The sequence below is a fragment of the Perca fluviatilis genome, chromosome 12 (genome assembly GCF_010015445.1).
Source record: "Perca fluviatilis chromosome 12, GENO_Pfluv_1.0, whole genome shotgun sequence".
Classification (NCBI taxonomy): Eukaryota; Metazoa; Chordata; class Actinopteri; order Perciformes; family Percidae; genus Perca; species Perca fluviatilis.
In genome coordinates this window covers 28,552,721-28,564,875 of record NC_053123.1, presented here as the reverse complement: position 1 = coordinate 28,564,875, position 12,155 = coordinate 28,552,721, and the positions used below count along the sequence as shown (strand labels likewise).

The 12,155-nt window shown below is 40.2% G+C and overlaps 1 protein-coding gene across 1 annotated transcript; it reads left to right on the top strand.

Moving 5' to 3' along the window:
- The first annotated feature begins 307 nt into the window (after positions 1-307).
- LOC120570115 (trace amine-associated receptor 13c-like) lies at positions 308-1,430 on the top strand. Its single transcript, XM_039818339.1, has 2 exons — positions 308-483; positions 617-1,430. Exons 1-2 carry the CDS (start codon positions 308-310, stop codon positions 1,428-1,430), a joined length of 990 nt encoding a protein of 329 aa, XP_039674273.1.
- The last annotated feature ends 10,725 nt before the right edge of the window (positions 1,431-12,155 follow it).

The window sequence follows — 12,155 nt, the reverse complement described above, 5'->3', positions numbered from 1 at the left end:
CCCCCAATCCTCTAATCTTAGGTTCACCCACTTGCCAAATTCCACTTTATTCCCAGTATATGACTGCAGTCGGAGAAGTGATTCCAGTCCCACAGGAATGCTAGGTTTAGCAGAATGATGATGATCGAAATGGAGAGAATTACTTCAAGAGGTGAGGGTGGGATGAAAGATGTATTTCTCTGTTGCAAAGGAATAAAACGCAGCAGAAGACTGGGGAGGGAGGGCAGCTATAAATTGACTGTATTAAATAGAGCTTTGCTCAGAGAGTCGACAGAGCTGCTCTCCTCGCTCTCTATTTCTGTCCATGATGATGGAGATCCTGGAAGAAGTTGAACTCTGCTTCCCACAACTCCTCAATGCCTCCTGCAAGAAGCCAATGCGTACTCACTTTGAGTTCATACTGTCTTACGTTACACTTTCCTCCATAACTGTGATCACCACAACTCTCAACCTGCTGGTTATCATCTCTATCGCCCACTTCAAGTATGGGAGACTTAGTGCCTGGAATTGTAAACAAAATGTTTTAGATATTAGAGTTTGGTGAAAGATAGTGTCATGTTATTTATTGCGTCCAATAGATATAACAAATCACAGTGTTGCTGGTTTTGCTTTACAGGCAGCTCCAAACCCCCACCAACCTCCTACTCCTCTCTTTGGCTGTCTCAGATTTCTTCGTGGGCCTCCTCATGTTCTTTCAAATTATACTTATAGACGGCTGCTGGTTCCTCGGTGACCTCATGTGTACTCTGTATTATGTTTTGGACTATACCATTACTTCTACATCAGTAGGAAGCATGGTGCTTATATCTATTGACCGCTATGTGGCTATTTGTGATCCTCTGCATTACTCCACTAAAGTCACAAAAAACAGAGTTCAAGTCTGTGTTTGTCTGTGTTGGATATGTTCTGTAATCTTTCAAGTTCTGGTTCTAAGTGATAACTTAAAACAACCAGGCAGGTATAATTCCTGCTCTGGGGAGTGTGTGGTTGTCAATAATTACATTGCAGGACTTGTTGATCTGGTGGTATCCTTTATCGGTCCTGTCACTGTCATCATAGTTCTGTATGTGAAAGTATTTGTGGTGGCTGTGTCTCAGGCTCGTGCCATGCGCTCTCATATTGCAGCAATCACACTTCAGGGTTCAGTGAAAGTAACTGCTAAGAAATCTGAAATGAAAGCAGCCAGGACTCTCGGTGTTGTTGTAGTTGTGTTTCTAATATGTTTCTCTCCATATTACTGTGTTGCTCTTCCAGGCGATAACTTGCTCAATGCTTCATCCGATGCATTTGTATTGTGTCTTTTCTATTTTAACTCCTGTTTAAACCCTCTGATCTATGCCCTTTTTTACCCTTGGTTCAGAAAATGTCTTAAACTCGTTGTAACGCTTCAGATACTGCAGCCTGGCTCCAGTGAGACCAACGTACTATAGAGAGAGAGTGTGGTTTTAAAATACTTTTCTAGGAAAACAACAATGTACTTGTCCATATTGCAAAAAATTCAGGTCTGCATAAAATAAATAAATAAAAACATGCTCATCTTTACATTAATTGCACGAACTGTATGTCACATAAACCTGTGGAACCAATAAGCATTAAAATACATATCTGCTGCCAAATCTACTCTCTGCTGTATATTGTTAGTTTAATATCTAGCATATATATATATATATATATATATATATATATATATATATATATATATATATATGTATATGTACTGTATATTTTACAGAATTGATATTACATCAACATTTTTGGCATTCAAGCCAGAAGTAATCATAACCATGCAACACTGTCTGTCATGTCATGTCATCTTTATAATTTATTTAGGGAAGGAGAAAATGACATAGCATGCTGGTGTTTCTCAGGGGCTTCTTCAGTCAAATGCACATTAATGCAATATGTTATATGCAGTGCTGGAGAGTAGGGAAATAGCCTACATGTCATTACTGTAAACTAGTAGTTAACTATACATTTTGCAGTAGCTTGCTGGTACTTCAACTACTTTCATATTTGCATAGTCGCAAGTAATTAAATTACTTTTTTGTCATTATTTGTGCAGGTAACTACTGAAAATTTTTTTTTGCTGCTTCTCTGCTGGAATTTAACCCCCATTTGATGGCTGTGGTAATGAATTCGTCAGACAGACCCTTTTTTTAAGGGCAGGTTTAGGTCTTAGGCAGAGATGGGCAGTATTTCAATTAAATGCATTTAAAATACGCATTATGTAATTTTTATTTTGCTGGACAGAAAAAAAGCTTGTATTTGTGTATTGAAAAAACATTGTCTAATGTAATTTTATTTTTTTAATAAGACACATTTTTATCCCCAAATTATCCCCACAATCTGTACAACAATTATCTTAATCACAGTCTTTGACTTATACACAAAGGAGAATTCTGCACTTATGTATTAGTCTTGAAAAAGGCATCTGCTAAATGCCTAGTGTTATGATCATCTAAATGAACTAGTGCATCACCGTGGCCTTACTGTTCAGTTCCCCCAGTTGCAATTAATTTGGCTGTTCACTGTCAGTCAGTGGCCGCATTTACTGAAAGAAACCACCTAGCATGCAGCCCTGAATTTGGCAGCCTCCAAGATATTCTGATTGGCCACTTCAAATTCATAATGTGGAAAACTAGCAGAGTTCATCTTTTCAATGTAAGGGGGTTAAGGTCAAACCCATATTGAGGCTAGTAAATGTAAAATACAGTTTGTAAAGAAGTATGTTTATGTTTTTCAATGACAAATTACATGCATTTCAATTAAATAGTTTACATTTTGTGCGCCTGGGTAGATAGAGCGTGTCCCCATTTATAGAGGTTCACTCCTCGACGCAGCGGCGGTGGGTTCGACTCCGACCTGCGGCCCTTTGCGGCAAGTCATTCCCCCTCTCCCTCCCCTTTCATTTCTTCAGCTGTCCTATAAAAATAAAAGCCTAAAATGCCAAACAAATAATAAAAAAATATATATGTAGCCTACATTTTCTCATAGCAGAACTTTGTATTTTATTATAATATATTTGATGAGCAAGTATTTGTAGTTTGTAACAAGATGCGTATTGATGTATCTGTGCCCTTTTCTAGTCTCAGGGGTATTCCAGGAAGCTGTAAAACTAGTCTTTAATATATTAGGAATCAAGCAAAAGCTACACTACCGTTTACTCCGGTGGAAGAGATGCTTCTGGAAAACCGTCCGCATCCTAAGGAGGGGAACCATCCAAGATGTGTACAGTAATGATGGGACGCTGTTGAACTCAACTGAGAATGTAATCAGGCGGTGGAAGAAGCACTTTGAAGAACTCCTGAATCCAACAATGCCTCCTGTATACCTCTATGGTAGAGGCCAACCTGGTCTCACAGAATTCTGTGAAATGAACACGGCCCCTTAAATCAAAATTTGTGGCAGTTTCACAGATTCGCCGAAAATTCCGTGACGGGCCCACGGATGCGATGCCTATGTAAGTCAAAGAAAGTTATCATCCGTGGTCTACGCACAGATTCCCTGATCACAGAACGTTTCTTTCTGTACAGAGAAGCTGTATACAGCTTTGCTATTATTGGTATTTTTAGCCCAATAACTGCTGTTTTAATCAACATTTATTCACCAGATCTTATCATGGTTTAATTGTATTTCTTTTAATGTTATTACTTCGGTCTATTTTGGCCAGGGAAGCTGGATTGCTTTGTTGTTTATTGATATTTTTTAAACTATAACGCTACATCTAGCAACATACAGTATATTTAGATATTATCATAGTATGCATTTCTTTATTTTAATAATATTATTTTGGTCTTATTGCCGGTGAAATATTACAGTATGCTGTAAGACAGAACACGATATGATCAGAGCTGGGCGCATGCAAAGCCGATTTCTCACAATGCAATGCGGGCATTCATTTCAGAGAATCCGACAACGATCAGCGGGTCTTTAACGCCAGTATCGCTTCAATGTACATATATATAAACAGTGGTTTTGTCACCAGCAACAACACGTTGCTCTGTTTTGTTTTAGAAAGCTATACACCGTAATAATGTTTAAAACGATCAGCTGAAGACTCCAGAAGTGACCTAGTAATTATACTAGTTGTCACACTTCAGGGTTCAGTGAAAGTGACTGCTAAAAGTTCTGAAATTAAAGCAGCCAGGACTCTCGGTGTTGTTGTAGTTGTGTTTCTAATATGTGTCTGCCCATATTACTCTGTTTCTCTTACTGATAACTTGCTCAATCCTCTATCTGCTACATTTGTAATATGTCTGTATTATTTTAACTCCTGTCTAAATCCTCTGATTTATGCCTTTTTTTTACCCCTGGTTCAGAAAATGTCTTAAACTTGTTGTAACCCTTCAGATACTGCAGCCTGGCTCCAGTGAGACCAACATACTATAGAGAGAAGGATTAAATGTAATGTATGTAAAAAATATACTTGTCCATATTGCAAGGACCTAAAAAAATGTAGGTCTGCGTAAAGTGAAAACATGCTACTTTTTGCATTTATTGCATGGACTGTGTGTCACATAAACCTGTGGAACTAGTGAACATTAAAAGGCAATCTACCCTGTGCTGTATATTGTTAGTTTCACATCTAGAATATGTACCTGCATATGTTACAGCATGGAATATACGTCAAGGTTCTAGGCATTTAAGCAAGCAGTAGTCATAACCATTATCATGCACCTTCATTTATTTAGGGAAGGAGAAAATGACACAGCATGCTGGTGCATGTCATGGGCCTCTTCAGTCAAATGCACTGTATGTGTAAAAAGTTATATGCAGTGCTGGGGAGTAGAGAATTAGCCTGTGATTACTGTAAATTAGTAGTTTAACTACATTTTGCAGTAGCTTGCTGGCACTGTAAATACTTTCATATTTGCATAGTGAATCAATTAGTTATATTACTTTTTTGCAAGTATTTGTTTAGTAAACTACTGAAACTACACTAAAGTTTTGGGATGATAAAGGGAAAGACATAATTTTAATTTTTTTGTTGTTGAATTCCTTGTCTAGTGTCATTGAACTCCCTCTAACTGCAGTGAAGTTTTAGGTCTCACACTCTTATTTATCGCTCTTGAAATAGGCATCTGACAAATGCCCAGTCTTATTGTCATTTGAAAGAACTAGTGCATCAACAAGGCCAAACTGTTCAGGTCCTTCAGTTGCATTTGAAATTGCTGTTCACTCAGTCAGTCAATTGTCGCTTTGACTGACAGAAACCACCCAGCATGCACCACTGAATTTGCAGCCTACCACCTCCAAGATATCCTGATTGGCCATGTCATATTCATGATGTGGGGAATTAGCAGAGCTCTTCTTTTCAATGTAGGGGGGTTAAGGTCAAATCCATATTGAGGCTACTAAATGTCTAAAATGTGATGTCAGTTTGTATAGAATGTATTTTTCTATTTTAAAATTACAAATTACTCATATTTTAATAAATTAGCCCACATTTACTCATAGCAGTATTTTATATTTTACTTATGATGTAAAAGTATGATGTAAAGCGTTGAAAATTAGCATTATCTATAATCTCTCTATGTATCACATCAGTTTCATGTTCTGATTGGAAGTATGTTAACTTGCATCTTCTCTATCAAATGAAATTCAAATTAGTCATATGATTATTGCTATTCATAAAAACATGTTTAGTGAGGTTCGCTGCATACTATTTTGCTAACTGAGTAATCATGCTTGGTGCAATACCCCTACCTGGACTCTAGTGTCTGAGTGATGAACATTGTATACACAACCAAATCATTCCTGCATTTTCCAATGAATAGTCGGGTATCTTGTTTTTTGGTTAATGTCTGACCTGTGAACAAGCGGGCACTTTGTGCAACAAACTCAATTGAATGGCATTTTCTGTCTTTTTTATTTTGTTTTAGTTTGAACTACATTTTCTAAGTGGCTTCAAGTAACCAAACTAGATTTCTGCCTACTATATACCTGTGGCCGGGTTGGGTCAGTGGGTAGAGCGAGTGCACATATACTGAGAGGTTTATACCTTGATGCAGAGGTCCAGGGTTCAAATCTGACCTGTGACAATTTCCTGCATGTCTTCCCCCTACCTTTCCTATCAAAATAAAGGCGGAAAATCCCCAAAAAATAATCTTATAAAATATATATCAAGTATAATTTTTACATAAAATTAGTGGTAGGGCAAAAAAATAGATTAAAAAATGTATGTACTTTAAAGTGCTCATATTATATTATTATTTTTCACTTTCCTACAAAAAAAAAAAAAATATATAATCACAAATATATAAACATTTTTTTCTTTTCTTTTCCTAACCATCAATGTAACAGAAATGAAGTCCTTTGCACATCATTAGGGAAGCAACAGAATTAGGACCCCTATAACACCCCACACCCCCCCACCCAAAGGCGACTCCCCATAATCCCCCCCCACCCAGGATCTCTCTCCAAATAAAAATACAACAGAAAGATCAAGGTCGGCCATGCTGCACCCTTTCTTTAACTAACTTGTATGCTGTCTCCCATGCCTGCAGAGTCTCATGACTGGCCCCGTGCATACGGGCAACGGACCACTCCATCAGCACAATTTCAAGAAATGAGTTGGCCCAGTGCTGCCAAGCCAAGGAATGTGGTGGCTGCCACCTGAGGGCCAGCATCCTCTTAGCTGCTGTGAGACCGGCCCATAGAATACGTTTATGCTGCAGGGACAGATTTAAAGAAGAGTCATCATTAAGCAGAAGTAAGGCAGGGGAAACTGGGATCCTGATCTTAAGAATGTCACTTAAAGTGAGAGATATTTCCTTCCAGAATCTAACCACGCCGGGGCACTCCCAATAAACATGCAAGAAAGACCCCTGGACATTAAGTGAGCAGAGATCGCAGTTTGGAGATGTGGTGATCTTCATAGAATAACGCCTTCTGGGGGTGAGGTACATCCTATGAACATACTTGTAGTGTATTAATTGATGGTTGGGGTTTTTGGACGTAGCACTAAGATTTTCCCACACTGTGTCCCAGCAGACCTCTCTATCATTTGCTTCATTTAAATCTCTATTCCAGATACCCTCTATTGGTGAGGGTTTATAGGGTCCAGAAATGAATTTGTAAAGTTTAGAAATCATCCCCCGTGTAGGTCCTACCAAAGCAAGTAACTTACTTAGGGGATGTGTTCGAAGAGCTGTTCCCCACGGGACACCGTATGCCCTCATAGCCGATCTTAACTGCATATAAAAGAAAAAAGATGAACCTGGAAGATCAAATTCAGCTTGTAGGTCGTTAAAAGCTCGTAAACCATGGACACCATACAAATCTTTTAATACATTCACTCCCCTATTCTTCCAATGTGGAAATGAGAAGGGTACGTTACCAGTGAGTAATGAGAAGTTATTAAAAAGTGGTGTGTGATTATGCCATTTATAATCTGTGCCAACATGTTTCATTACAGCACGATAAGATGTGAGCAGAAATGATATAATAGGGCCTAGTCGTAATTTGGCTTTTTTCAATGGTATATTAGCATACACCAGGTCTTGCAATCTGTGAGGTAATACAATATTCTCCTCAATTGGTCTCCACGAAGCGGAGGAACTAGGATTGAACCATGTAGCTAAAGGGCGTAGCATATAAGACCAGAAATAGATTTTAAAATCTGGCATAGCCAGCCCCCCTAGTGTCTTATCTCGCTGGAGAGTCGTGAGTTTTAAGCGCGGTCTCTTTCCTTTCCATATGAATTTAGAAACCAATGACTGAAGCTTATCCCAATATCCCAAAGGGGGAGCAAGAGGAATCATGGAAGAGAAAAAATTAACACGAGGAAGTATATCGATTTTAACTATTGCTATTCGGGCTTGAAATGAATTAGGAAGTTTCGACCAGCGCTCAAAGTCCTTCTCTATCTGATTGTATATACCTTGAAAGTTTTTTATTGCAATAGATGATGTGGAGGGAAAAATTTCAACTCCAAGATATATAAAGCTTTTAACTACAGGTATATGGGAGGGAATGGTAACTTGAAGCGCAGCTGAATTTAAATGCATCAGCGCTGACTTCGTCCAGTTAATTTTGTACCCTGAAAGTGAGCTGAATGTATCAAAGGAGGAGAGCAAATGTGGGATCGAGGAACCAGCACTGCCTACGTAGAGAAGGATGTCATCAGCGTACAAGGATATACGATGCTCTGTGTTACAAAAAGTGATGGGTTGTACTGATGGATGCTGTCTTATTTTCTGCGCCAGTGGCTCGAGGGAAAGAGCAAAGAGTAAGGGTGAAAGGGGGCAACCCTGACGAGTACCCCTTGATATTGGGAACTGGGCAGAGCAGACTTGGCCTGTGCAGACCATTGCTGAGGGATTTGCGTATAAGACCTTAATCATATTATCAAAATGCAAACCTATCCCAAATTTATCCAACGTTGTCCAGAGATATTCCCATTCTAATCGGTCAAACGCTTTTTCAGCATCCAACGATAGAATCGAGCAAGGGGGATCGATACTGCTAGCTGCATGAATGATATGCAACAGGCGACGCACATTATCAGCCGCTAGGCGAGTTCTAATAAAACCAGTTTGGTCGTTGTGTATAAGTTTTGTAAGATATATCTCCAACCGGGTTGCAAGCACTTTAGCATATAGTTTAACATCCCCATTCAGGAGAGAGAGAGGTCTGTAATTACCACATTTTGTTAAATCTTTATTCGGTTTGGGCAGGACTGTAATTATAGCTGTGTTAGTGCTAGAGTTAAATGCACCCTTATCAATGGCTGTATTAATCATATCCAATAGTGGTTTGCCCAGTACATCCCAGAAAGCAAGGTATAGCTCAGGTGGGATTCCATCCCACCCAGGGGATTTGCCCCTTTTCATATTAACAAGAGCCTTCCTCAGTTCTTCTAGAGAAATGGCGGTATTAAGTTGCTCTGACTTGTTGTCAGACAAAGAGATTAGAGTGAGATCTTGAAAAAAATCCGCACACGCCTCCATATCAAGTGAAATTTCAGACTTGTAAAGAGACGAATAGAAAAATTTAAACTCCGTATTGATATCAAGTGGGTTGCTCAGGGTACGAAGAGTTGTTTTAATGGCTGTAATGCCTGAATATTTTTCATGATTCTTTAATCTTAGAGCTAAAAGGTGGCTTGGTCTGGCGCCATTGAAATAGGATGTTCTTCTGGTCCTATGCATTAGGAACTCCGCCCTACGTCTTAACAAAGAGTTCAACTCACTTCTTGTCGCAGCTATTCTACCTTGTAATGTCTCAGAGAATGTGACTTGTTGTTGCGCCTCTAGCTGTTTGAGAGTAGTCTCCAGTTCAGTTATCTTGGTTAGTCTTCTCTTATTAAGGTGGGATGAGAATGAAATTGAGGAGTCCCTGATACAACCCTTTATAGCATCCCATAAGAATCTAGAGTCATCTACCGAGCCTGCATTAACATCTATAAAAGCATTTAACTTTTCTTTGAGAAAGGTACAGAAATCTCCATTTGTGAGAAGTGAGACATTGAACCGCCAGCGTGGAGCTCTAAGAGGTGTACCCAGAAGTGTGAAGCGTGCTGCGACAATGCTATGATCTGACAACGAACAAGGTTTGATGACAACATCGTGTATTTCAGAGAGGGAAAAAGTCGAAGTTAATAAGTAATCTATTCTAGAGAAACTCTGATGTCTTGCTGAATAAAAAATATATTGTTTAGCTGTGGGGTTGATAGCTCGGTAAAGGTCTGTTAAACTAAATACTGACAGAAAGTTCTGAAAATCCTTTGATGCTTGTAGCTGCGTGGCCGTGGAGCGCTGAGCAGATTTGTCTAATACCACATTTACATTACAGTTCATGTCCGCACCAAGTATAAGCGAGAAGTCCTGAAGGTGCAATAAGGCTTCTGTTAAACTGGGAAAGAACTCTGGGTCATATTGGGGCGGGGCATAAACTGAAATAAAAGCAAATTTGCGTCCAGATATAATAGTCTTAATATAAGAAATCCTACCATCCGCACTACCAAATCGTTCAAGTATAGTTATTGAGAGGTTACGTCTCAGTACTACTAGTGCCCCCCTAGTTTTCGTGTCTAGTGATGCAGAGGCGGCCACATAATAGTGCTTGTTGGAAAATCGGCGGACATCTATAGTTCTTAAGTGGGACTCCTGTATGAAAGCAACATCCACATGTTGTCTGCGTAAGAGGTCTAAGCAGGCTGTGCGCTTAATTTTACCATTCAGCCCATTTACATTCCAGCTGATTACATGCATACTATTCATGATAACTAATTGAAGCTAGTATTGTGACAAGATGCAGGGTGAACAAACAACCTACTGTGCAGCTGACCGACCAAAAAGTTAAATTAAAGTGCTGAGAGAGATCCATCCAACCCCAAAACCCCTGTTGCCATGAACCCGCCACTCTCCAAATAACGAGAGTGGACTTGGAACAAAAAACCACACAAATGTGAAAACATAGACAAACCAAAAGTGTGCTCCTCATTGGGAGCCTAACTTCCCCCCACAAGTTGGACCTGTGATCTTCGAGAGGCGTGTTCCTTCCCAGCGCACGCGCGCGCAGGCCCCCCCTCCCAATAACAATTATATCATACCATAGTAATGATCATAACAATCGTAAATGAGCTACACAGATTGTACAAACATGCTGTAGGTTATAAATGCATATTAGTACTGGAAGCGAATAGAGCATACCTTTCTTTTTGAAAACAGACCATAAGATCTCAAACGAAAAATCCAACAGGAATCAAATAGCAACAGCAACATAAGCCAGCTGGACTTATTCAAAGCGTGAAAAGCTTAAGTCCAGTTAGTTTGAGTATGTTTACAGTTAGATAGGCAGTAACTGCTCATTATAGAGCATGCAAGACTGGCATTTATCATTGGAAAGAGAGTGAGACGATTTAAGAAAAATAAAATAAATAACCAAAAATCACTTTGTAGAAAGTCAGTGAGAATGTCGTTGCAGGCTATGCCTGGAAGTCCACGACAGACATCAGGTCGAAGTTGCCTATTAGCCTACTTGCAAAATATTTGACGCTAAACTAGCCTGCTGGTTGGAATACCTGTGATGGTGTAAACTATTCTCCGAGAGAATTGATGAAATCCTTTACCTCCCGTTGAAAAGATGATTTACTCCTCCTCGCGTCGCCTTAAGTTTAGCAGGATAGAGAAGAAATGTACGAAAGTCCAGTTTCTGCAGAGCGTCCATCGCCTCGGAGAAGGCCATCCTGCGCTTGAAGGTGTGCAGGCTGTAGTCCGGGGTGAAGCGGATGGTTCCCTCCAACTCCACGGCCGCACCACGCGCCGCTTTCAGGATCTTATCTCTGTCGGTGAAACGCAGCAGCTTTAAGATAATGGTGCAAGGCACAGGTCTGCCATTTGTGTCATCTTTCGGGGCACCTACGCTGTGTGCGCGCATGATCTCAACAGAGCCCAGGTTAGGAAACCACCGTGGTATGGCATCCGACAGGAAAGCAAGAACATGCGATGTCTCTGCATTTTCAGGAACTCCATGCACACGTAGGTTGTCTCTGCGTGACCTGTCCTCCATGTCGGCAATTTTGTCCTCGAGCTGGATGTGCTTTGCTGCCAGTTTGCTCCCCCAAGAAAAAAAGGGGGCCCCCCCCCCCCCCCCCCCCCCACCTCGTCTTTCTCCATATAGTCCATACACTTAGAGATATCAGCCTGCATGGCAACCATTTCGCCACGGAATACCGCGACCTGTGCATCCACCAGAGCCTGTGTCTTGTTTGTCAGCTGTGACACCACGTCCCCCACGAGCGACGGGATAGCTTCCTTAATGGCTTCTGCAACCGCTAGCTTAACTAGCTCGGCGAGCTCCACATTGTCGGCTGAGCGAGCTGTTGCCGGCTGTTTACTTGTCGTTTTTTTCGAACTAGCTGCCATCCCGGTGTGCACAAATCTTCAGAGATGGCAAAAGTACTCACTTCCCGTACTTAAGTAGAAGTACAGATACTTGTGTTAAAAAATACTCTGGTAAAAGTAGAAGTACTGATTTAACTTCTTTACTTAAGTAAAAGTAACAAAGTACAGGCTTTGAAATGTACTTAAAATATAAAAGTAAAAGTAGCCTTGCGAATGACAACCACTTTTTATGCAAAGCTACCTGGACCACACACGTTACTAGAGTGCAACTGAGAAACTTCAGTGGACATAAAAACCAGGCTCTTT

Bases quoted from the DNA above. Each gene is read 5' to 3' on its own strand.
- LOC120570115 (XM_039818339.1), top strand. From the start codon at position 308: ATGATGGAGATCCTGGAAGAAGTTGAACTCTGCTTCCCACAACTCCTC. The intron at 484-616 runs GTATGGGAGACT...TTTGCTTTACAG, and splicing joins ATCTCTATCGCCCACTTCAA to GCAGCTCCAAACCCCCACCA.